The sequence below is a fragment of the Condylura cristata genome, unplaced genomic scaffold (assembly GCF_000260355.1).
Source record: "Condylura cristata isolate star-nosed mole 26May11 unplaced genomic scaffold, ConCri1.0 scaffold00024, whole genome shotgun sequence".
In the NCBI taxonomy this organism is placed as follows: Eukaryota; Metazoa; Chordata; class Mammalia; order Eulipotyphla; family Talpidae; genus Condylura; species Condylura cristata.
In genome coordinates this window covers 14,155,937-14,181,747 of record NW_004567125.1, presented here as the reverse complement: position 1 = coordinate 14,181,747, position 25,811 = coordinate 14,155,937, and the positions used below count along the sequence as shown (strand labels likewise).

Genomic DNA, 25,811 nt, shown 5'->3' with positions numbered 1-25,811 from the left:
AGATCAGCTCTGAGTGGGGAGAAAGATGTGCAACCATCCCTGGTTAGCAGTGAGTCCGTGGAGGCAGGCTCCGAGTTCCAGGCAGGCTTGGCACCGAATGGCCTGGGCAGCAGCCACCTTGGGTGACTTTCAAATGTCCAGCTTTCTTGCTGAGGGCCTCTACTACTCTGGGATTCGCTCAGAACCAACCCAGACCTCCAGCACCCCCTCTGTTACCCACCTGCTGCTGGTGTGTCCCTGAAGAATTCAAAATTATTTAGAGATTACTTTATTATTACAAAATTATTTAGAAATTACTTTAGATATTCGAAAGTGTGACTAAAGTGGGGGGGGGGAGGAAGTTAGTCCGAGGCATCAAAAATAAACTTGTACTATTGTATTTTCTCTTATTTCAAAGCTTTATATTCCTACACAAGATACTGTAGCACTTGAAAGCAGATATAGGCATAGAAAATATTTAAATGACTTATAATTCCACACACCAGAGACACAGCCACAGTTCACATTGTGCTGTCTTCTCATCCGTAGCTTTTCTGTAGTGAGATGTACGTCTCTCTTGGTTTAGGTTTAATAATCTAGGTTTAAAATCAAATCGGGCTCTCCAGCTGCCACCTCCTGGCTTCTGGGTGGTTCTGCCCAGACATCCTGAGGACCCAAATAATAGGGGACCCAGAGACTGCAAGAGGGGAGGTGACAGACCCAAGTCTTACCCGCTTCCCGTACCCCACCTTGAAAAGGGGGAGCGCGCTTCTTCAGGAGAGGCCACCACAGGAGACAGCAGCCCCGCGGGCTGGCTCTCAGCGGGTGATCGCCCATGTCTCCAGGGTAGGGGGGGGCAAGAGGAGCAGGGGCGATAGGCTCTGTGGGGCCTTTGATCCATGAGACCCAAGTACGTCACAGGCGAGCACTGGCAGGCGTGGGCTGGGCCCGCAGAGGGTTGCCAAACTGACAACAAACCTCCAGGAAAGCCTTCCAGCTCGCTCTGCATTGTTTCAGCTGCCTGGCCCTGCTGTCTCACGAATGAGGTGCAGAGGAGACTGGAAATGTATGTGGCCCCCTGAGCCCCTAACTGGGCTAGAGATAACACCAGTTTAGAGATAACACACCCAGGCTGGGGGACTAGTTCACAATCGGGGAGGCGAGACGCTGGGTCTTCCTGCTACACCTTAGTGCACACGGCAGATTTTTCTGAAGCTCACATATTTCTCTTTGACATCTGAGATATAAAGCACTTGGTCTCAATCATATTTCTTCTTGTCCAACTCTCAGGGATTATGGAAAAAAAGTAGAAAACTCAGGAATGAAGGAGGCAGCTCACTTCGGGCTCACTCCCAGAGTAAGGTTTGTGTAAAACCTGTGTATCGTTTACTCATTCATCAAACTCATGGTCACTTACATCACACCCGGACTAGCTAGGGACTGTAGAGTCAAAGACAATTAAAACAGATCCAGAACTTGCAGAGTTTAACTTTTAACAGGGACAGACTTGTCACCCCATAGTGGAAAATACCCCAAAAACTAGTTTGAAAAGTTAGAAATGTGACCATCAACTGCTTTTTAATCCGGGTTAGCTAGGTTTTCAGATAACAAGCACAATAAGCTTTTTTCAGCCTCCAGACACTCTTTGAGGAAGTTTCAAGTTTAAAGCAACGAGGCTGATAATAAAAATAAGTATAAGAACTGGATGACAGTGTCCATAAAACCTGCAGAGTAGAGAAAAATGGTGTATTTCTTGGACAGTTTTTCTTTTTTAGAAATTTAATAATTTGATCCATTTAAAGTTACTTTGCTTAAAAAGATAACTGAGGCTGAAGGAAAACGTTGACTGTAGTACTTGAAGACCCGACTGAGATCATGCTTCTCAATGCTAACCTGCGAGCCTGAGTTTTCAGGCAGCGCCCATTGTGCAGAAATTAGGTCTGCCTGAAGGAAGCCCAGAAGGTAACAAGATGGAGGCTTGACAGATGAGTAAGCTTGTCAAACTGAAACATCCAGCGGAAGGCGAGCTAGGCCGTTTTCCTGGAAACTTCTGGCTCTTCCGGAAGGCTGCAACCTCTTTCTGGGAGAATCTCAGCCTGCTAGTGTTCAGGTTGGTCGGTAGGATGCAGTCCTGAGTGGCAGGACCTGGGCTTGAACCAAATGCCAGACAATTGTGGGTCCATGCTGAGACAGCCCCACCAGCCTCCCTCCCTTAAGGCCAAGGTCATCCTGGTCCCACTGACTTAAGCCCTACCTGGGGTTTCAGGGACAACAGGGAAGGAAGAGAACACATTTTGGAACCTGACACTTTGTGACAGCTGCTCATTAGAAACTTTAAGTAATTTTCTTCCTGGTGACCAGCTTGACCTCTGCATTACAGAATGATACATCTGGAGCAGCCAAGGAGATTGTTAGAGTAAAACCCTTATTTTGGAAGTAAAGAAACCATGGGGGGTTGAAGGGGTGCTGTAGGGGGGATAGGGGGAGAAGCAACTTCCCTAAGGTCACTCGTTGTGTGATAGCATTAGACTCATAAAAAGAGTAAGTTGGGTCACATGAAACCTTTGAAATGTAAGAGGCAAAATGCATTCGTTGTGGGGCATTAATGACCATCAATCAATCAACCTTTCAATCAGCTAAACAATTACTTAATCACTGAGGCTTTAACCCTGGTGATGCCTAACCCTGGGTTCCTAAGTAAGAAACAAAAGAACCAGATGCCATTGCTTTACCTTTAAGCAGCCTAAATCCAATACAGGAGCTAAGAACTCCTTGCACACAATGAGAATTACAAAGTGTTCTTTGCAGGAAAAATTAATTAATGCAACTGAAGTTGGTATGGGTCAGATCTCTGGGGGGAGGTGGCCTTCGGGAAGGCAAGAGCTGAGAAAGGCTGGGAAACACCCGGTGCAGGCACAGGGAGAAACAGTGTCTGGATAGAGAATGGGGGCAACATCCCTGGTGGCACAAGGGGTTAAAGCGCAGCATCATGAAGCCAGCAACAGCCGCTTCAGCGTGAATTTCACAGATACTGGCCGGGGGTGACCCACATGGCGCGGCAGACCTCTCCTGTCTTGCCAACTGCTCCCCTCAGCAGGGTACTTTGTCGATCTGCCAGTTCTGCTCCCCACTCTGTCTCTGGTGAATCCTCTCACCGCCCCTGCACCTCTGGCCTGTACCCCAGTTCTGTATGCATAAATACATTTTATTTTTAAAAAAATGAAAATCAGAAGCTTCCATTTACATGCATGCTGGCTTCATCACAGCTGCTCTCCCAGAGTTGGGGGTGCCTTGCTCTTCCTCCTCCAGGATAAGTCAGTGAAGAGCCTGTAGAACAAGACGGCAGTTCCATCTTGGCAGCAACATCCCTTTGTTCTCTTCTTCACTAGTCATGCTGGGCTGTGTGTGAATTAGACTTGTTCTCTTCAGCCAACTAACTGCAAGGGGCACTCAAGCAAGCTATAGGGTGCACAGCTCCTCCCACCCCATTTCCACACATTAGCCCTGAGCTAACAACTAGGGCCCCTAAATCACCCAGACAGCTGGTGGCTCCTTACCTGTAGCAAAGGACCCTGTGGAGACAGTGAAAGCATGATACCCTCTCCCCAGCCTGGCATCTCCCACCCACCATTCAGAAGCCCCCAAGTGGGTCTGAAAGTGGGCACACACTCAGCAAAGGACCAAATAAGGAGGAAGCAGAGCTAGAAAGAGAATGGTCCTCTTGGGAGTGTTTTAAAGAAAGCAGACCCTTGGCAGCCACGTTAAGTGTGGCGTGGTGCCCACATGAAATTACTGCACGTTGTCTTGATGAACCACCGGGAACGATCCAAGCTGGCCCCGCAGGGTCAGAGTCACAGCTCCCTCAGCATTTCTCTGACAAAGCCCTTGGGGACTGGCCCCTGCCGGTTGCTTTTGATCTGCAGCAGAGAGCTTTGAGACTGCCCTCCCGCAAGGAGCGCTCTGCTGTACATGCTCAGGTGGCCCTGGATACATTCATAGACCCTTCCAGATCCACCCAACCCAGAAAGCGGTGGTCCATGAAGGGCGTAGTGTACATGAAAACATGGGAGCATGTGCGGAAGCCGTCAGAGGCTGGAATTCAGCTGCCCTGTGTGACTCTGACACAGACTCTGCGCCAGTCCACACTGGGTGTGCTGCTGAGGATCAGAGGAATGAGTTCAACCTGCATTTGTGGGTCTGCAAAATTCTCTGCATTTATGCTTATTATACACACTTTCCCTGATTCTCTCAGGTTAGAGAAAGGCAGAAAAAGCGGCAGCAGCCATCTCCTGGGCACCCTGCTGTACAATATGTTCACCCCTGGGTTGGTGGGAGAGAACACAGCCCTGGATGTTGGCGTCCCAGGTAGATCCCTCCCTGGGAGATCCCTCCCTGGGAGATTCCTCCTAGGTAGATCCCACAGCTGCACAGAAATGCCCCACTGGAGGGAAGTAGAATTCAGAGCTCTCGCCTGCTGGGCGCGCACCCCAGGAAAGCCCCGTGCCTGCTCACAGGGCTCCAAAAATGAAAGCGGCTGCTGGTTCAGGGAGTGGCGCTTTGACGACATTTGGAGTCCCCCTGTGTGACAACACAGAGACCCCTTGTGCTTCCTTGGGGTTCTCTGATGAAGGGGGAGGAGCACTCTTCAGGGGGCTGGGGAGGGCAGGTGGGGCAAGTATGTCTCCTGCACCTTCAGATAGGGAGGCAGCAGGGGGGGCCGTGCCACTTTGGACACGTGCGTGTGCTGTTCGCTGCTATGGACACGTTGGCCCGATTCCGGCCAGCCAGAGCCAGGCCAATCTCCCGGTGACTGCCCCATAATCAGTGCCCCCGGGCAGGTCCCAGGGAATGGCCGGGACATTGCTTCCCAGGGAGACCTTTGCATAGCCCTCCCTGACACCTGCGAGCCCCCGTGACCCCAGCCCCCAGCCTCCAGCCCCCAGCCTGCGCAGGTCCCGCCGTCCTGAGAGCTCGAAGCCCAGAGAACTTCTCAGCAGAGGGCTGGGGGCGGTGCGGTTCGCGGGAGGGACCGCAAGTGGGGGCGGGCGCCTGAGTGAACGCGCAGTTCAGATGGGAGATCACTGGTGATAACCCCGCCTGGATGGCAGCTCAACAGGAAACCTCGAGCTAGGAGACAGCTGGGGCCGCGGGGAGGGCGGCTGCTCCCTAACCGCACTGAGAGCCGTGGGACCGCGCAGCCACAGCGCCAGGGAGCCCACCCTGGCCGCTGGGGAGAAGGTTGCCTCCGCCTCGGGGGAGGGCTGCCCTTTCTGAATGTGACCGGGACGTTGGGGCTGAGGTCCAGCACACCCCGGTTCTGGGGAGCTTGGAGAAGAGTCCAGGACCTGAGTGCAGCCCTGGAGAGCTTTGCCAGCCTGAGCAGTTCCCACCCTGAGTTGCCTGTGGGGACCAAGGCACAGTGGGTGGGCCTGAGCACAGGTCCTGAAGCCAAGAGAGACCCCAACACCCAACACCCAAAGACAAGCAGGGCAGCCTTGGAAGGTTCAGCCTAACCTCCTAAAATGCCAATGGGTTATTTAACCCATGAGACACCTTTGTCCACTGAAAATCAAAATAGTGTTTCCTCCTTAGGCCCCCAACCTAGGAGAAGCTTGATACAGTGGGAAGCTGCTTCATGGGCCACATCCTTACCCTTGACCTGAGGAGCTGTCTAGAACATGCATTGATTGCAAAGCCCAGGAGGCAGACCCCTGGCTGGGGAGACCCTTCCGGAGGGGGGTCAGGAACCAGATAGAGATCCAGGTTTCTGCCCCGCACTGCTGTCCTCAGCAGCCTTGCAGACAGGATAGTGCCCAGAGGGTGGGTGGTCTCCCGTGAGTGCCCAGGCAGCCCAGTTCTAAGTGCCCAGAAGTCTGCTTGGCTCCTGGGAGGTCTGACACCCTGCACTGGCTCAGGGATTTTCTCCATCTGAATTTTCATCCCACTTTTCTGCCTGGCTCACTGGTGCTCAGGTTGGACTGGGAGAAACCTTCGTTGTTAATAATAATAATAATAATGTTTGTGTTCATACATAAATGTAATCATATTCCCAAAATACCATTATAGTAAGAATTTTTGTATTATTTGCTATCCAAACAAACCCCAGTAAGTCATCACCAGATATGTACTGCGCCACAGTCAGGCTCAAATATAAATAAGTAAATATGTATGTATTATACATAAATTATGATAATTTAACATGTGTACACATCACATGTTATGCGATTGTGTCGTTTATTATTATATGTCTATTATATTCTATTATATAATTGCACTGCATATAATAATATATAATATATAGCTTGCCATTTAAGCATTTTTACATGAATAATTCAAAGCCACAAAGTACATTCAAAGTGTTATTGCAGCTATCATCACTATGCATTTCTTGAACCTTTTCATCATCCCCAGAACTTCATCCAGATATATTTTATGCATCTATAAATATCCATATACAGCCTACGTAATGTCTTAATTTTGAACACAAATACACACCCATTCTCCAGCTTGCTTTTTTCCTACCTAATTTATCTTGGAGTTCTTGCCACAGAAGCATATACAGATCTCTTTGCTGTATTGTTGTTTCAAGTGGTTATATATAAATAAGCTAAAAGTTATCAGGCTCCCAGTTAATAAATGTTTCCTTTTTTTGTTTTTTTTTTTTTTCCTTTTTTTTGCTCCTGCAGCGAGTAATGTAGTAAATATCTTTGTACCTATATCTGCATACTGTAAAGGCTTATCTGCAGAATAAAGCCTCAGGGAAGTGGCAGAAAACTGCTAGAATTTGGACATGAGAAGGTTTGATCTAAAGTTACTCTCTTTTTAATGGTACCAATGTTCAAGCGGATACTGGGAGGGTAGGTGCTGCATAGCAAGCCCCAGCCTCTTCCCCAGTTCTGCTACCCTCCCCCCAAACCCCTGCCTGTCCAGACCTGTCTTAGGACCTCAGGAAAGCCACTTCATCTTCCTGACCTATGGTCTTTTCATCTGCAAAGTGGAGCCCAACTTAACTCAGTCAACTGTTGTTAGGATCAAATAAAGTCAAGAGTTTGAAAGACTTTTATAAATGCTAAGTATGGAGCTTGTGTTTGATATGGTCGTGATTGTTATCATCAATCCCTGGAGTCAACCAGGGAAGCCTCATGTCCAGACTGGCATCGTGAGGTGAGAACAAGTTGATAGATGATAGATAGGTAGACAGATGAGCTTGTCCACAGAGCTTGTGCTGGAGGGTGGAGTGAGTGACAGTAACTGAAAGGCGAACTTGGCTCATGAAAGGAGGTCACCTGCCCATCACACTTCTACTCCCAGAGCCAGGCTATGGGGACGGCCCCATTCTTCCGTAACACCCTGTGCATCTCCCTCATTGCCAGGGTTGGGGGGCGGGGGGTGAGCAGGCGGGGGGAGCTGTTTACTTGGTTTACTTACCCACTCCCTGCTGAAGAGGCTAGACCTGTGTCTTTCCAGTATGCCCACCATGCAGCCCATCAGATGGCCGCCTCTAGAGTGTGTTCCTAGGGTGTGTTCTTGCTTACCTAAACCATGCTGCCTTCTCACATGTGCCAGGATTGATGATCATAGTGGCTGTTTTCAGGAAAGAAAATTTTTAGTTTGCTAGAGCTGTTAAGAGTGTACCATGGACTAGGTGGTTTAAACAGCAGAAATTTATTTCCTGGTTGTCTGGAGGCTGGAAATCTGAGATCAGGGCGTCAGCGGAGTGGGGTTCCTGCAAAGTGTCTCTCAACTTGCCGATGACTCTGCTGTCTCAGTGTGTGTCTGTTTCCTACCTAGTCTTCTCTTCTAATAAGGACACAGTCACACTGGATTAGGACCACCCTAAAACCTCATTCCAAAGAGCTTGTCTCTGAAGATGGTCACATTCTTAGGTCCTGGGTGTCAGGACTTCAACATATGAACTTGATGGGAGACAGAATTCTGCCTAACACAGAAATGAAAGCTTGTGTTTAATATGTGTTAATGAAGGATGGAAAAGTAGAATAGTGGATCTTCATCCCTTCAGTAAAAAATAAAACCATTTAATGGGAAGAAACCATCACTTGATTCCTGGTATGTACAGGGTGAGCTCGGGAAGAACTAGCAATCACTACATGTGATTGAATGCATAGTCACCACCCTCTCATTACCCATAGTCCCCCTCACCTCCCTCAGTCATGCCACCCCAGATGCACCACCTCCTTGCTGTTCAGACACACAAAACCTGGTTCTGCCACAGGGCCTTTGCACCTGCTGTTTCTCTGCCAGGAATGCTTTTCTTCCACATAGTCCCCCAGCTGAGGCCTGCTGACCACTCATTAAAAACAAAAACCTAGAATCCATTTCTTTGTCACTTTGTACTTTCATTTTCTTGACCAGTCACAAGATTGAGTATCTTTTTATAAGTTTTTAAGCAGTTTGTTTTTCTTCCTCAGAGAATTGCCTATTTATATCATTTGCTGAGTCTTCTCTTGGACTTTTTGTCTTAGCTTTCATTTTTCAAAGTATTATTGATTGAATTTTAAAACTGCAAAAAGCTCTAGGAATGAGGCTTTTTATCATAGAATTATTTACACAGGTAAAAAAACAGAAACAAATCAATGAGGGAAATGGTTAAATGAATAGTAGAAGTATTCGCATGCAACCATTAAGAGGATATTCAGTAAAACTATGAACTAACATGAAATATAAACTATGAATATGTGAAATTACATGAAAATGTAAAATCTTAGGGCAGATTTTTTAAATATAGAATGATTATAATTTATAAATAACAAAAACTATGGCGAGTGATATACCATCTTGATAATAGAGGTTATATTTGAATGTAGTATTACAATTTTAATTTTTTTCAACTTTCCTGCAAGTTTATAATGACTTGATTTGCTTGCAAAATAAAATTGATTATAAGGGGAAACATTTAGTGATTACGTAAACCATAACAGGTTCAATGGAAATAGAAATACAAGAAGAGGGAAATTTGCCCATAACCATGTTGCCGCATAATCCTTGGAATCTTTGTCTATGGAAGTATAGGTGTGGCATGATTAGGATGCAGGCTGTTGTGACATAGGTTTGTGTTACAACAAAAACACAGTATTTGAAATATAATGCAGAGGAGGTGTAGCAAATTAAGTGGTAACAGTAAATCACCTGGAGCCAATAAATCACATAGGTGTGTTCTGCAGATCAAGGTGAGGAGGATGTCTCCCAACCCCTAGAAGTGGGTCAGCTTCTGGGGACGTTGGCTAGAAGGACCATTGACCTTCCTCTCCAACCAAGGACCAGTAAATCCTAGTGGTGGGAACTCTGCCAAATGGTGTCAAGACTACAGACCCATCTGGACCCTGGTTCCACCAGATCTAGAGCTTGATCGTGTCATTAGCCTTCTCTGAGCTTCAGTTTCCTCAGCTCTGAAGTCTCAGTCACTCTAAGGATTGTGTGAGGAAACTTCTGTGTGCTTACCGGTGCAAAATAAATTCAACTCACGCTTGCAATTATTATCCTGTGTGTCTAACCTGTATCTGCGCTGCCGCAGTGAAAGTCACTTGCTCAATGAAAAGGAGCTCTGAGGGGAGGTCTGGGTACCCCAGTGGCTGTGGTCACAGGGCTGGGCGTCATACCCAGAACGGGCACCCAGCGCCACTGCGGCTGCCTTCTTGAAAGCACATGACTTCCTGTTTTCTAAATTCTTAGCTGCACTGTCATTGCCACTTGTACTGGAGCCTGGGGGCAGGGTTAGGCAGCAAAAGGGGGCTAAAAGCTGGAGATGCAAAAGGAGGTGTGGGACTCGGCCATGGCTGCTTCTACCTGGACCGCGGGGTATTGAGATGAACGCTGATGCTATTAGCTGCTGTGAGCTGAGAGCTGATGAGACACCAAGGCCACCCCCACCTCCGTGCCCACAACTGGGGAGTAGCTGTGACTGTCCCGTGGTCACACAGCCCCTCAAGTGGCAGAACCAGGACTGGGCTCGAGTTGACCACCTCCATGGGACCTGTTCTTACTGTGATGGTAACACAGGGGAGACAAGCTAGATGGGCAGGACTCATGGCTGCCCTGTGGAAGTGGGAAAATCTGTGGTTTTGCACTTTTGAATGCAGAACTGCAGAACTGGGACAAAGTTGGGTTTTTATTTTTTTGAAAAAATTTTGAAAATTAGAGCTCTCCACCAGCAGTTGATGGGTGGCGAGCCCCTGTCATCTGAGGTATGCCAGCAGAGATGGGGGCCCCAGAGTAGAAATTCCCACAAAATGTGGGGAACTTGGAGAGGAAGCCCAGAGGCACTGCAAACTCAGAGACAACTGACTTGGCACCAGGCACTCTTGGGAACTTTCCAGTTCCTTGACCTTCCTGAACTTTAATTTCCTCGTGTGAACTTTACTTTCCTCGTGGAACTGCGCACATCGAACCATGTTGTTCTGAGGAGTAAATCTGGTGTCACAGAAAAGGGTTTTCTGAAGTGTTTGCTGAGTATAAATATAAGTTACCTGATTTTCACTTTGGGAAGCCAGGGGTCCTCCACATCCCCAAAGAACTGAGTTCCTGCTGTGTGCCCCATCTTTATTCAAGGTCTGTTGTGTCTTCACACACTGAAAGGTGGGTGTCTCCCTCCAGCTTGAGCTGGGGACCAGATCAGTTCTGCCTCCAACTTTGGAGGAAGGGATGAGGTGCGGGGAGCCCTGATGCAGTCCCACAGTTGATCCTTCATAGTGGCCAAGGTCACTTGATACCGGGACTCAGCGAGAGCCACCCGGCAGGGCAGTGCCTGTGTATCTGGTCTCATTTGTATAACTACCCTTGATATCGGTCTTAATAACCTGCACCCACCCACCCCCTGGTAGGGTGGGGAAGCGAAGCTCAGAGAGACTGAGAACTCTCTCCCAAACACAAAGTCAGAGGAGGCGGATTCAGAATTTATGTCTTAGTCTCAGGTTCTATACTCTTTCATCTTCTCAAGGGGCATAACCATGTGCTGGGCGAGGAGGCAAATTCACAAGTGAAACAAGAATGCATCATCCTTGCTTTCCAGAGCTTGCTGGGAAGGGGACACATGAACTGTGGTGACTCATTGTCAGACGTTGGCAAACAACAAGTGCTGTGAGTTCAGGGAGTGAAAACCCCGAGGTCCCCTCAGGCAGAGCAGCTGGGTCCCCCAGAAGGGGAGCTGATGTCGGGAGAGTCAGGAAGCCCAGCCAGCTCTGCCATGCCCTGCAGGCATCATGGGGATATCAGTTTATCAACCTGTGAATGGGGTACAAATAACCCCCTAGTCTGCCTGTAAGGGCTCCTGGGAACCAAACCAGACCAGGCCCTGGACGTGGGATTTTGTCTTAAAAGTACAAATCCGGGGGCTCCGATGACAGGTGTCCTTGTTAGTTGGACGGGAGGGAGGTCTGCCATCCCCTGCTCCCCAGCGGGATGTGGCTGAGGAGGCTGGCTGCGGGGGCTGCCCTGTGCTGGCCGCGCTGGTGAGGACCTCGCCTCAGAGGCTTGGGGCTGGGAGACAGACACGCATTTCACGCACCTCTCATCCAGAGAGACCAGACTCTAAAAGGCCGGGGGACTCCCCAAGGGCCCCCCTGCCCAGTCAGTGTGCTGGGGTCCCAGCACCTCCCTGCTAACGGGCAGTGCTGCGGAATTCCTGAACACCGGGCTTCTGCGCAGCTTACAGGGCCTGGGGAGAGGCTTGCTCATGCAGGCTGATACGACTGCGGGTGTTTGGACACAGTGAGTCCCTGGGTGTTTACTCTGCCTAGGCTGTCCTGGGGGGCTCCTTGGGCGTCTCCAGCCTGTGGCACCGTCCTACTCTGCCTTCTCTTTGTGGTGCCCTGGGGGCTCCCCAGCCACTGAGGGATCCTGAGAAACCCTGCTGCCTCTCAGCTCCACCAGATTGTCAAAGGCAGGGGGCTGCTAGGATTCTTCCTCATTTTGTGCCCAACTCCTGGGAGGTATGGCTTCCACTGCAGCATAGGGGAGTCTGTGACCTGCTGGCCGGATGCATCCATGCCTGCAGAATCCAGTTCCCAGTCTGCCCAGGCCCTGCCCACGCCTGCCCACATCAGATCTGTGAACGCGATGGCCCTGAGCTCGCTGGCGGTGAGCATGGGGCTGTGAGGGACTCAGAGCTGCAGCCGGGGTCCCCTCTGGCTCCCCAGTGTCTGCATCCCAGATCCGCTGCTGGAGGCACCCCAGCACTCAGGGCCAGCTTTCCCACTGGGCATCATCACGATTTTGCTATCCTGGAGTGACCCGAATCCCTAAAACAAAAACACATTCTCGGTCTGGCTACGGTGGTGCGAGGAGGCTGATCACGTTAGTGTGCCCTGCGCCTCAAGCCACACCCAGACGTGCTGTCTCCCCCGCGCCCCGCCCCTACACGTCCATATTTCAATGTGTCTAAGTGCAGGGGTCTAGTGGGGCTGAGCCTGGGTCTATGGATTGGATCACCCGTCCGAACTGGGAAAGTTGAGGTACCTTCAGGGAATTGGGGCAATTTCTCCTTACTGCACAGATTCACTGAGTCGGCCTGGGACAGGGACCGGAGAAGGGATTGTGGAGAACCCGGTGGGAGAAAGGCTCCCCTTGTCAGGGCCACTCTTTGTAAACAGGGCAAGAGGCCCTCTCGCCAGCCCACCCTCAGGTCCCGGCCGCTACCAGGAGCCCATCGCTAGGTCTGCCTTTGTTTTTCCTCTGCGCCTTCTTCTGACACAGAGGCAGTGGCTTCTGAGTGGGAAGTCACGTGATTGCTCCGAATATGTCCCCCTCATCAAATGCTCGTGGGTTCCAGATGACGCCACAGGTGCAGGGAGAGATTACCTGCGCAGCGGCGAACCCCAGAGACACAGGAGACCGGTGTCTTAGTCCTACCCAGTTATAAGTCATTGGTAACGTCTGACCTTTCTCCCTCAAATTAATGGACGGATGGTAATTTGGGGGCCAGGATCAGAGTGATGACGACTGCTTGCTGTCACCGTGGAGCGCTAATTAGCTGCCAGATCCTGCCCCTCGAAAGAATTATTCAAGCCTCACTGCCCATTCATGAAAGAAGTCACATAACCCCCATTTCACAGGTGGGGAGCTGAGGTCCCAGAGCACACTAGGCAAACCGCAGTCTGGGAGGACTGGGGCTTTAATTTGGTCATCCTCTCTGTTTGAGGGTGAACTTTACATTTGTGGGAGGTGTGGCTGCACCAGCATGCTCGCAGTTCTCAATCACAGCCCTGGTCTGTGTGATGTCCAGCTGGGGTGGAGGGGATGGAGAGTCTGGGGAGAACCCTCTGGGCTCCCTTTCCAGTGCTGGAGTTCTCTCAGGTGCCCAGGTCTGAGGCAGAGGAGAGGAACGCGTGAGGGAAGCCAGGGCACGGATTCTATAGCCTGCTAGGAGGGGACTGGTAGTTCCCTTTGGGACTGAGTGTGGTGGAAATATAAACAGGTGCAAAAGAGGACCCTCCCCAGTGTTTCAACTGGCTAAAGCCCTGCAGGGAGCTGACCCACATGATGCAGCAGACCTCTGCTGACCCACCCGCTTCTCCCCTCAGCAGTGTACTCCAGTCAATCTGCCAATCTGCACCCCACTCTGTCATTGGTGAATCCTTTCACTGTGTCCCCTGCACCTCTGGTCTGTACCCCAGCTCTTATATGTATAAATAAATAATTTTTTTTAAAAAAAACAGGAAAGAAAAACAAGTACAAAAGAGGCTCAGGGGAGGAGCAGAACAGTCTCTACCTTGGGGGAGGCGGTGGGGAAGAAGCTGAGACCCAGAAGGGAGGGGCTGTGGCTCTTGCCCTTGAGTTGGCATTCTGGAAAGCTGCTGTTCCCGAGAAACCCCCCACCCTGTGTGTGGGCTCTTGAGCTAGATTATATGCCCCATGAGGGCAGAAACCCCTGCCCAAATGTTAGACATCATTGTCCTTACAGAAGAAATGTACAAAAACACTCATCATCTCACTGAATTCTCACCATAACCCTTAAAGTAGATATGATTATCCTACAATTTACAGACAGAAAAACTGGGGCCCAGAGAGGTGAGGTGACTTGACTTGCCCAAGATCACACAAATACTTAGAGTTAGGGCAAAGGCTAGAACCTGCCCGATACCCACATCTTCTGGCATTGAGCTGATGTCCAATGACTAGCTAACATATTGTGTGATTTTACTGGGTCCCAAGTTCCTTCCTGGGATCCCCCGGGAAGAGCATGCAGTGAAGATTCTCTCAGCCAAACCCGCACAGCACACTTGTCATGGGTCATAAAATCGTTCTGCCCTTTACAAAGAAAGAAAGAAAACCTGTTCCGATTACTTATCTCTGGGGAGGCGCCCAGCCCCCCTCCCCGCCCCCACTGCATTGGCTCTGCACAACATGAAGAAATATTTCTTCTTATTTGTTCTAAATTTACTGCCCAGTAATTTTTCTGTTCTCGTTTTATGTGGCAGGCAACTGAGCGATTTTCTCCCAGCCCTATTTCTGAATCTCAACCACCCCTATAAATCGCTGCTGACACCTTCCCTCCAGGACTAAATGAAAAACTCTCCCCAGCATTGGTGGCCTCTGCTGGGGGCTGGCTGGTCTTCCAAAGAACTTTGGAGCACTATCTTTAGCGGGGCTGGGGCTTTGGGGACTGCCCCAGGGCAGGGGCTCAGCCAGCTGTGGCCAGAGCCCCGTGTCTTCCCTGAAAATTCCCTGACCTCTAATGACGGTCTGCAGGAGCCCTGAGCTCTGAGGGGGGCGGGGGGCAGACATGGAGATGCAGAGATGCAGCTGTTGGTTACCAGGCCTACAGCCTAGACTCTCTTGACGGGTTGTGCCTGCAGCCTGGGCTGGTGAGTCAGGGCCCTGGCAGGGCTGGACTCTGGACTTCGATTTGAGGGGTTGGCCCGACAGTTGAGGGGGAGGCAGGCCGGGGTGGGGGGTGGAGTAGGGTGGGGGCAACTACGGGAGGTTTACAGAGACCAGCTGCCGAGGACCCAGAGTGAGCCCGGCTGGTAATCAAATGTTGGAGGTCAGAAGGATTCATGGGTGGCAGTGGGGATGCTGGGGCAGCTCTGGGTCACTGGCTCCCATGGGCCGGGGGGCAAACTCCTACGTCAGGATGGGCAGGGCTAGGCCAGAGTGGGGAGCAGGGTGGGAAGAACCAAGTGCTGGCGGGGCTAGTACTTGGCTGTGTCCCTGTTGCCATGTGTGCTTCTGGGTATACCTGAAATTCTCTGTGCCTCAATTTCCATCTGGCGCCACTGCGAGAGTCTCACAAAGTATGACGTCAAAGCAGTGTTTGACACAAAGGAAACACGGAACAAATGTATTATTTCACTCTGTTTAACACAAGAGGCAGCTGGAACAGAATAAGCAGCCTGCTCCTAGCCACAGAAGCCGGGCAATGCTCCGGTCTGGTCCCTTGCCCATGAAAAGCCCGTGGCAGCCACCAGATGGCGCCCCGGGCTCGGAAGAGACTCAGCCTGGGACCACAGTCCCTTAAACCACCGTGGTGTGAGAAGTTTACAGGCTGAGATGCTGCACCTGCACCTGGTAGGAATTACAGAATAGACTAACACTCCTCACCCACCGTGCTGCGAACTTTCAGATACAAGTGGCTTATTTTATTTAACCTGAATATCTTTTGTACCTACCTCCCCAACCCTATTTACTTCAACACCAGTGCCAACGACATGTACACTAACTACAGTTTGACAAAGGTTACTTTGGCAGTGAGTGGTTAGGAGTTCCTTGGCAATTTGGGGTGAGAGATAGACTAAACAGAGGCAATTTGAGCTGCATTTTATAAAAGGCATCAGATTTTATCAGAGGGCAGCAGGGATTATGTAGCAGGAACAGAGTATGCAAAGGCATAGAGGCAGCTGGGAAAAACAGGTATGTCCTGGGACTGGTTAGTGGGGCAGGGCTGAGGTTGTGGGACTAGGGCAAAGAGAATGGGGAGAGGGGTCACCAGTCTGTTGCTCATGAGACCTCTCTAGGGTGTAGCCCCAGGCCTCACGGTGGACATCCAGTTCAGGGCCTGGCTTTGGAAGACACAGGAGTCAGCAGGGAAGTTAACGCAAAGCCTCACCATCCTAACTATATTAGAGATCTGAAGGACTCATTCTTCTGCCAGTCCTGGTCCCTCCTTCTGAAACCAGGTACCCGAATTCAGGTGGTGTCATTCATCTAGATGTGGGCATCTTATAGAAACTTCCAGAGTATGGAAGCGTACAGGGCTCATGCATCCCTGAACCCCCATGCCCCAGAGGCGCACCTCTGGACATCACCTCCCCCTCCTTTCTGGATATCACCTTCTGGACATCACCTTCCCCCTAATTTCTGTCTCCCTTCCATCTTCCCTGGCTCTCTGTCTTCTCCAGGCTCTACTTGCACTGTGGGGGCGAGCAAGGTTTTCTCAGGCTCTGGTGCAGAGGAGTTGGTCAGATGAGGCATGGGGATTGGATCCTGTCCCTTGTCCTGATTTTCTTGACCAGTTGGGCCACGCTGAGATGGTAAGGATGTCTCCTCTCACACTGGGCCTGGCTGACCATCTTCTCTCCTGGCACAGAGGCACAGATCTTTGGCCTGCTGGACCCCAAACTCTGCTACCTGCTGGATGGGATCCTCTTCATCTATGGTCTGATCATCACTGCCCTTTTCCTGAGAGCCAAGGTGGGTACCACGGGGCCCTGGGAAGGAGGGTGTGGACTCCCTCACTCTGTGACTGTTGGGAGACATGTTGATCTTGGAAGTCTCAAGCGCTCAGGGCTTGTTGGCCATGGGCAAAGCCAAGATCAAGCTCTGCAAGCCGCTGCTCATGGGGCAGGCCAGGGAGGCACCCAGGGATGTCTGGTTGAGCACAGAAAAGAGGCTGCTGTGCCAGCAGCCATGCAGGGAGGAGGGATGGGTGCTTCGAGGGTCAGCAATGACGGGCTGTGCTCTTTTCCAGTTCAGCCGCAATGCAGGCGTACCCATGGACCCGCAAAGCCAGAACCTGGTATACAACGTAAGTGAGCCCCAGGGAGGGAGGCGCGGTTCTGGGCCTGCTTAGAAGGGTCCCCTAGGCTGTGCTGGGTGTGGGTATGGGGCCCCCTCAGCCCTGTGACCCTGAGACTTCCCCAGGGCTCAGATTTCTAAATGTCAGTCAGGGACAATAATTGTACCTGCCTCCTGGGCACACAGCGAGGTTGACAGCTGTAAGGATTTGATAGATGGAGAGCACCTTGGTACTCTGGAGTCCTTTAATGCGGGGCACAGATTCTGAGAATTTCGTTAGACCACTTCCTGTTGTATAAACGTCATCGAGTTTGCACCCATAGGCTGGAGGCTGGATGGGGATGCCTGCTAGGTCCCCTGTCTCCCAAGTTTTTCGTCAGTGACCTATGTGACTGCAGGAGCGAGCTTGAAACCCTGTGAGGTTGCACAGGCTGGGGACTGGGGTTAGGGAGAGCAGGAAGGTGACAGGATTTTCACAAGGCTGCCATTCCTTTTCCCCGTGCAGTGAGACTTGAGGGGACTGGGTAAGCTCTGCACGCTGCATTTTCTTTCCTTGCTAAGGGCAGTGTTGCTGAACAGTAGGGGAAAAACACTGGCGATCTTTGGGGAACCTGTCCCCTCAGGGTAATAATGCCTGCTCTCTGACACAGTGGCTTCTGAGGAACCCCTACTGCCACCACAGCCCGGTCCCTCTCCCTTTCTTTTTGAGCCCCTGTGAGTCAGTCTAGCTGCCCCCACCTGCCTACCCCATCTGAGGCTTTCCTGTCTGTTCAGGAGCTCAACCTAGGACGAAGAGAGGAGTACGATGTTCTGGACAAGAGGCGTGGCCGGGATCCTGAGATGGGAGGGAAACAGGTAGGTTGCTTCTGTCTGGGCCTCCTCCATGTGTGGGTGGGGGCAGCTGGGAGGAGCAGGCATGGAGGAGGGGCTCCCGAAAGCCACAACACCCTGCCACCACTCTCTACCCTAACAAGTGCGGGGTCTGGGGCCAGAGGACAGTCGGAGGCGCTCAAGCTCCAGCAGTCGCTCAGCCCTCAAGTCCCAGACCCTCGTGTTCCCCTCAAACTACTCAGCCACTCTGGCAGGTACACATAGTGGCACTCTCATGCCCAGGAGGCATGGCCTGGGTCAGAGGTATGCATAGCAAAGGTAGAAGGCCACAGGGCAAGACTGCGGTCCCAGGTACCCCTCCAAGCACAGCTGGGCTCCAGGCTCTGAGCATCTGCGTGGACCCCCTGTGGGGAGAGGAACATCTGGATGAGATCCAAGAAGGGTCCTCTTGGGAGCAGGACTCAGTGTAAGGCCTGGGCTGCCCAGTGGCCCTTGATGTCTCTGGTCACAACTGTCCACTCAGTCCCCTCCAGACTCAGCTCTGTGCTGGAAGCTCATTGCTGGAGTGAATGAGTGAGCAAGAACCCTCAGCTTCTGTAACTTCCATCAGCTCTTCCCCTCACCTGCCCATCCGGGTCGAGTCTCAGTAGGCTGGGCACAAGGGCCTATCTGTGCTGGGCAGTGGCTGGCTGTGCTCCAGACAAGGCTCCCCCCCACCTTTCATCTTCAGCCCCAAGTCCCACTTGTAAGCCTGTGACCAATGTGGAAATGCATCTGCCAGGGGACAGAGGGACAGCCCCCAGCCACCTCCCCCCCGCCCTGGGCAAAGCTGCCCTGAGTTGGTGCTCCGGGGGAAGGGCAGACACCATTGAGGACCCTGGGAGGGCTGGGAGACCCCAAACACAGAGACAAGTCTCTGGGCGCCCAGAAATGAGAGGTGCTGATGGCAGAGCACTGCGGGCCAGATTCCTGATTTCCCCCCATGACTTTCTGCCCTTATCTTTTCTAGCAGAGGAGGAAGAACCCGCAGGAAGCCGTGTACAACGTGAGTAGGGAGGTGGCACATTTGCCTGTAAAGGGTTGGAGAGGCGCATCTGGGTGGAGACTGTCTGCTCCTAACTCCTGTTCCAGTCTGCTGGACATTCACTTCCCTGGGTCAGATTAGGCCTCCTTATTTGCTGCCTGCAGGGCAGCTGCTGTGAACGACCCTTCACACGGCCCTTGGCCCTGATGCTGGAGACCCAGCTCCCAGCTTGTGGGAGGCACAGCGAGGCAGCCCCCTCTGGAGGGCTCCTGCCCTGGGCATGTTTTCCTTGGTTGCTGAAGGTCTGTCTCACCATCCTGGATGGGGATCTGGTTTTGCTCCCAGTTTTTGGCCACGTTTACCACGAATGGGCCCTTGCTCATGCTGACCTAGTGTGTACTGTGGTTGCTTGGTTCCCAGTCTGTGGTGGTGGCTGTGTCAGGGAACTTTTCACTCAGATAAATAATCCTAGGGGTTCCAGCTGAGCCCTTGTCTGCTCCAACATCTGAGTCCTTTGCGAGAATGTCTCCTCTTGTTGAGCTTCTCAACTAAGTGCAAAGGGCTGGCAGCTCAGAGGCTGAGTGGGCAGAGGGGAGGCTTGGGGCTAGTTGTGGGCTGAGATGTTTGTAAAAATAAGGCCTCAGTTTTGGGAGTTGATGTTCTTTCATCAGTTAGTAAAGCAGCACCTGCCACCTTCTTCTCCAGGCCCTGCAGAAAGACAAGATGGCGGAAGCTTACAGCGAGATTGGGAAGAAGGCAGAGGTGGGTGCTGAACTTTTTTTATTCCCCAGGGTGGGGGTGGGTACTACAAGGGTGTTCCCGACGGCCTTCCAGACACACTGCTGAAGGTCCCCATTCCCATCCATTCCTTGTGCCACTCATACAAGCTCCTGGGGGGCCCAGGAGACAAAGTTCAATCTGGTTCTTACTGCTGGAGACAAGATTTGAAGGAAGGCCTGATTTGAGCGCTGTAAGTGCACTGATAGCTGTTCTGCACTCAGGACTGTGGGGTGCCTTGCTCATAAGGAAGTAAAGATTTCCAAATGGGGAGAGGGGGTGCTGGACCATCTAAACAGGGCCCTGTGTAGCTGTGCAGGTTGTATGTCCAGGCAGCCAGCTGGTCTGGGCCTGGCCAGGTAGATGGTCTCACTGAATTCCCACAATAACCCATGAGACTCATGGGCCTTCGAGACCCACGTTAGTTAAGTCTTGCACCTGACACAGCTGGTGCTTGGGGAGCCAGAATCTGAAGGACTCAGCCAGATCAGTGAGCCACTAGGTAGCCGCCATCACAGCAAGTGTCGGTGACAGGCCAGCATTTCCGGACCATGGGGAGGCCCGTTTATTCCAGGCATTGGGCCTCACCAGCCTGGTCAGCTGCCTGTGACCTAGCTCCCAGGAATCTGATGTCTGGGAGGATGTACATGGGGCTAAGCAAGCCTGGGCCTCATCAGGGCAGGCCTGTCCTCGGTATGCCCCCCAATGTGGTCTGAGGGCCCTTTTCTCCAGAAGAGGCAAAGGTGCTGCTGGGCGAAAGTAGCCTCTGGTCTCTTGAGGCCCCGGAGTGGAGCCCTTGAGCAGGGAGGCCTCCACTGACTGATTTTTCTCCCTCCCCCGGTCTCTCTCTCACAGAACCAGCGGCGGAGAGGCAAAGGAAACGATGGCCTTTACCAGGTGAGAGCCAGTGGGGATGCCTCTGGTCCGCTTCTTCCCAAACCAGGGCTGAGGTCAAGCACCCGCTTTTTGCTTCTTGGGAGGTACTAGCTGTTGCCAACAGCTAGGCAGGGCAAACTGTGGCCACCTCTGCCGGGCAGCCCTGGAGCAGCACTGGCCATGAGAGTCACTGGCAGAAGACTTGCCTAGCCTTGTGTCCTTAGAGCTAAGATGGGAGGCTGGGTGGACTGAAGGAAAGATGACATCATGTAAAAGAGCAGTTTTAAAGAGAAAACATTATGGTAGTGGAATCCTGGTTTATGCAAATCAGCATAAGAATTATATTCTAAAATACAGACCATGGGGTTTCCTTCAGAGCCCTGGGTGGACTTTAGAACACCAGGTGTGAGCTCAGGGTGGCATCAGAGGGCCACCAGAATTTACTGTGGGGTCCTGGGCCTAGGAGAGTGGTGTCCAGTGACACTGGGCCTGCCCAACTGCCTGCTGCCAGGCCAGCAACCCAACTGTATTTGCTTGGTCTCGGAGAAGGCTTGGGAGGGGGCTCAGAGGCCAAGGAGCCCAGCTGACGGCAGGTAGTCTGGGACAGCCTGGGCTCTTCCCTGACTCCAGTTCAGGCTTCTGCATGGGGGACTGTCCTTCCTTTTTGGCCTGACAGGAACCTGGCTTGGCCCAAGCCAAGCAGCCCTTGGAAATTGGGAAGCAGGGAGATTTAATGGGAGAGGAACTGCTGCAGGGCCACTCCCAGCAGGGCCGAGAGCCCTGGGGGTGAAGCTCCCACACTGTGGGATGGGGTGAGAGAACTATTCAGGGCCATTGGAGGCTGTTTATGGCTGTGCTGTGGATACCTTGAAGCCTGGGACACAGACCAGGTCTTCTGACCTGCTTCTTTTTCTGATTTTCTGCCAGGGGCTCAGCACAGCTACCAAGGACACCTATGATGCCCTCCACATGCAGGCCCTGCCCCCTCGCTAAGGATTCCACCACTCACAGAGCAGACCCGCAGACACCAGACTGTTAAAGACAGCGGACAGAGCATTTACGGCCCAGCTCACTCATCTTTTCTCCATCGCCCAGGAATTCCTTTCTGAAAATTGTAATATGTGTTCACATCAATTCTGAACTGTCACACACAGACTCCTTGTCCCGGGACCCCCAGGGCATGTGTCCCCAGGGTTATGGCCTTGTCTTCTCGAGCCCTCGTGAGGCAATGCAGCATGCTCTGTGGGCCAGCACTGTCTGGGGGGCTCCTGCCTGGGAGACAGGGACACCCCGCCACAGCCAGTTGTTGAGTCTTGAGTCTGCGACCTGTAAATTCCCCAGAGCAACCCCCAGTGTCAGCACATGTCCTAATAGGCTGTATTGTTCTGTCCTATTTGAGTGGCTTTGTGCCTGCTGTAAATCTGGCTTCTATTGTTAAACTCCCTCCTCATTTCAATGTAACTGAAATTGAGGTGAGGAGGCTGCTGAGCAGGTTGGGCAGAGGCAGGATGGTATGAACGCCCTGACCAGTGGGCACCAGTCAGCGGAGGGTGAGGGGTGGGACAGGGAGCCATCACGGAGGCTCAGCCTTAGCCCAGGAAGGGTCCCCTCACTCAGGCAGCCACCCCCCACCCCCACATTGTTATAGAATGGGTGTGCCAGCTTCCATGGGGACCCACCGAGAAACATGTCATGTCCTGGTGGAGCTCACATGAGCTCAGGGCTGTGAGCAATGAACAAGCTGGGGTAAAGAACACAAGTCAGTACAGACACATCAAAGCATGGGGGGGCAGGAAGGGGCAAGGCGTGTCCACCTCACCGTGGATGACAGTAGATCTCCCCATGGTGAAGGCCTGGAAGGAGGTGGCGCAGGAGTCACCTCCGTTTACCCACGTGGACATTGCTGTGTGCTAAGGTGCTTGGCCACAGACAGAGCACCCTCCCTCTGCTTGGGTTTAATTTATACTGCTTAGCTACTCCTTCCTCTTTTGCAAAATAAATGCTTTAGTGAAAATGAGTTTTCCTCTTAGCTTTATTTCCATAGTTGAGCCTGTATTGGAGATGTCAGCAGGAAATCAGCTGCCGCCCAAGCCAGTGCAGCCAGGGGCCCAGGAGGCCATGGCGAGGGGATGGAGTGGTGGGGGGAGTGGGAGGAAGGTGGGGGAGCAACATCACACTATGTGAAGGAAGAGGGTGGTGCCCAGGTTGGTGGCTCAGGGTCTCAGGGGCCTTGAGAGCAGCAGTCGAGGCCGTATAGTCTGCAGGATGGATCAGGCTTTTGTGGGAATGAGAGGCTCATGGGGAAGGAGTTGAGGGGCAGGTATAGGGGCTGCAGGAAAGGAGCCTCATCAGGAGAAATACTGTGGGCCCAGGGGCTGGGAGTTAAAAGGGCAGATGATACCACAGCACAGCTCAGTCCCTACAGCCTGGGACAGGTGGAGGACAAGAGGGGACCTTTGGGTCCACTTCCCTCACAAATGGTTGCTCTACCCACATAAGTCTTTCCTCCACCTGTATTGATTCTATAAATGCCACCGACTGACCCAACCACTGATCCATAGTGGGTCAGGTCTTTGAAATAGAAATGAAGTCCAGGGCAAGTCCAGGGCCATGGCCATTAACAGGCCCTGAGCATCTGGGATTCCCACACACATCTCTGGAAGGTAAATATGTCGCAACCAGGACATTTAGTTTGTAACCTGGCTGCCTAGGGGAATTTAAGTCCACTCACCAAATACCTACCTAGTACCCACCTCTTCTTGGCCCAGAATTTTCTCTCCACCCAGGGTGGAGACACAAGCATCATCACAGAGACAGGAATATAAAATTTCATGAGATTTCAACCACACCATAAAAAAAAACCTGGTGTCTCACTGCTGTCTGAGAGGACCAGCTGGTGGAAGCAGAGGTGGATGTGAATAGCTGCAATGAGGGGTACTGGCCAAATCCAGAGAGGTTTAATGGAGAAGATGTGGAACTGTGGAACTTCACAAGAGGAATGGCCTGAGGATAGGACACAGAAAGGCTGACGATCATGATCCCTGATGATACTACCTGGTCATGAAGCAAAGGTCAGGGAGAATGACATGATGTTTTAGCTACTTTGATTTCACTGGCCCAAGTTCATTAAGACAATGGACAATCCAGTGGACAATCCTTTTGGTCTGCTTCCTTTACCTTCTACTCACTTTTTTTTTTTTTTAAAGATTTATTTATGCATACAGAACTGGGGTACAGACCAGAGGTGCAGAGGTGGTGAGAGGATTCACCAGAGAGATTGGGGAACAGGACAGATCAATGAAATACACTGGGGAGCACTGGGCAGGTCAGGAGAGGTCTGTCATGCCATGTGGGTCACCTCCAGGGCTGGGGCTGCAGCTAGCTTCTCATAGTGCTGCGCTTTAATCTGTTGTGCTGCCAGGGAAGGCCCTACTCACTGGGTTTTTTTAAACCAACATTGGATTCATCTATTATAAAAGTGAGTAGGCTTCAGACCAGTTCAAGGCTGTGTGTGGCCTGAGGAGAGAGCTTGACCTAGTTCTGTCAAGAATATGGTATAAGAGGCAAGAAGCAAACTGGAAGTGAGGGATGGGTGTCAGGCTGACTGGACAGGACATGAAGACTGAGCAGACAACATGCAAGAGAACCATGAGACAAAGCAGCTGGGAGAGAACTGAGCAGATGTGTTCAGATCCCCAGTGAGTGGTCATCCCAGGTAATGCCACCATCCCGGACACTGCTGGGCTCCCCTTCCTGGCGTCTGGCAGCTCCTCTGCAGTGTAACTGGATTCCCTCAAACCCAAGAAGTTACGCTTCATAAAACACGATGTGCCATCAACATAAACATCTATTTTAAGATGCAGCCTTATTTCTTTAAGTGTTAAAATGTGAAAGTTAAGTCTTAGATAGCAATAGGTCATGTATTTGCAATGAAAATCTAATGTGTGTGTGTGTGTGTGAGAGAGAGAGAGAGAGAGAGAGAGAGAGACAGAGACAGAGACAGAGACAGAGAGAGAGAGACAGAGAGCAAGAAGATGGAAGCTTTTGCTATTTAAAAAAATTGCATCACTTTTATGTCACTGAACCAGAGGTAGGGCGTGGCTCTCTTTGATCAGTGTTTTTTCAAGGCTCCTGGCTTAACATTTGGTTAGGTAAAAAAATGGGAACTAACCAATACAAACTAAGAGAACAGTTCAGAGGGACCTAAGCAGGGTAGGCCTTGTTATTGCAGCCTTGTTATGTCTGGAGCTCAAGGTGCATTTTGGTAGCCTGGCTGGACATTTCTGTGAAATGATGACTAAATTTTAACCATAGATGTCCTCTGACTTCAACCCCAGCAATAGGAGCAGATATTAATCATTTCCTTTCATAGGGAAGTCAGTCTGGTAGATGTGACTGGAGTGGCTCAGAATATCGCAACCCTTTTATCAAGGATGGCAGGGTAACAGGATCTCATTGGCACTTTCTCTCCCTTCCTTAGGATTTGACGAGGTCTTGTTTTCCAAAGTCTTCCTCATGAAGAATTCACTACCCTACCAAACAGATTTCTGTTACCATGTGTAACTGTCTTTAAGAAAATAACCTCGTAAACTTAAATGCCAGCTATACATGTAAAGAGGGGTGGAATGAAAAGAAAAAGCTCTTTGCTGCAGAAGCAGGGGACATGAGGCCCCATTCATTATTTGCCTTTCCTTTTGGGGGAGCTCTTGACAGGATGGCAACCAAGTCCCGAGACGACAGCTCTCTTCACCTCCCAACCCCAGAAGAAAACCCTTGAGGGCCTTCTGCACACGCTGGTTACACAGCTCCCAACTCTTCAATAGGCTTAAGTTTTCTCTGTGGCAAATTCATTTTGAGTCCTATTTTCCTTTTTATGTAATCATCTAATTGCTTGAAGATATGAAGCACTGAGTCCCTCGGATGCCAAGTTCGGGATTAGCTTCCTTCAGAGAACAGCCAGGTGGCAGGAAATGCCAGTGGGCCACTGCAGTTTCAACAATAAATGTGACAAAGTTGAGTTCACGCCACTTCTGCAGTCACAGTGAGACATACACAGTGAGACGGGAGCTTTGAAGTGCTCTCTTGCAGGATCAATCAAGGATCTGTGTGTCTAATCACAGAGACTTCAGATCTGGAGATTTCTGCTGCTGGGACTGGGGTCTCACTAAACCATGAGGGCCTGGGGAAGGGAGGGAGCAATGTGGTGGCCACAGTGGCACCTGGTGCACAGGGGTATCCCTCAGAAGAAGCTGGGGTAATGGGTGAGGAGCCACGGTGATGACATGAAGTTGGCCCTCTGAGGATACCCGCTGGAAAAGTCACCTGGAAGGCTTGTGTGGGCAGTCTGAGCGGGAGT

The 25,811-nt window shown here is 51.4% G+C and overlaps 1 protein-coding gene across 1 annotated transcript; it reads left to right on the top strand.

Moving 5' to 3' along the window:
* The first annotated feature begins 1,964 nt into the window (after positions 1-1,964).
* On the top strand, positions 1,965-21,448 carry CD247 (CD247 molecule). The gene is made up of 9 exons (XM_004688108.1): positions 1,965-2,089; positions 4,232-4,344; positions 16,520-16,623; positions 16,901-16,957; positions 17,722-17,802; positions 18,788-18,823; positions 19,508-19,564; positions 20,435-20,476; positions 21,383-21,448. Exons 1-9 carry the CDS (start codon positions 1,965-1,967, stop codon positions 21,446-21,448), a joined length of 681 nt encoding a protein of 226 aa, XP_004688165.1.
* The last annotated feature ends 4,363 nt before the right edge of the window (positions 21,449-25,811 follow it).

Bases quoted from the DNA above. Each gene is read 5' to 3' on its own strand.
- CD247 (XM_004688108.1), top strand. From the start codon at position 1,965: ATGAGTAAGCTTGTCAAACTGAAACATCCAGCGGAAGGCGAGCTAGGC. The intron at 16,958-17,721 runs GTAAGTGAGCCC...CTGTCTGTTCAG, and splicing joins GCCAGAACCTGGTATACAAC to GAGCTCAACCTAGGACGAAG. The intron at 19,565-20,434 runs GTGGGTGCTGAA...TCTCTCTCACAG, and splicing joins AGATTGGGAAGAAGGCAGAG to AACCAGCGGCGGAGAGGCAA.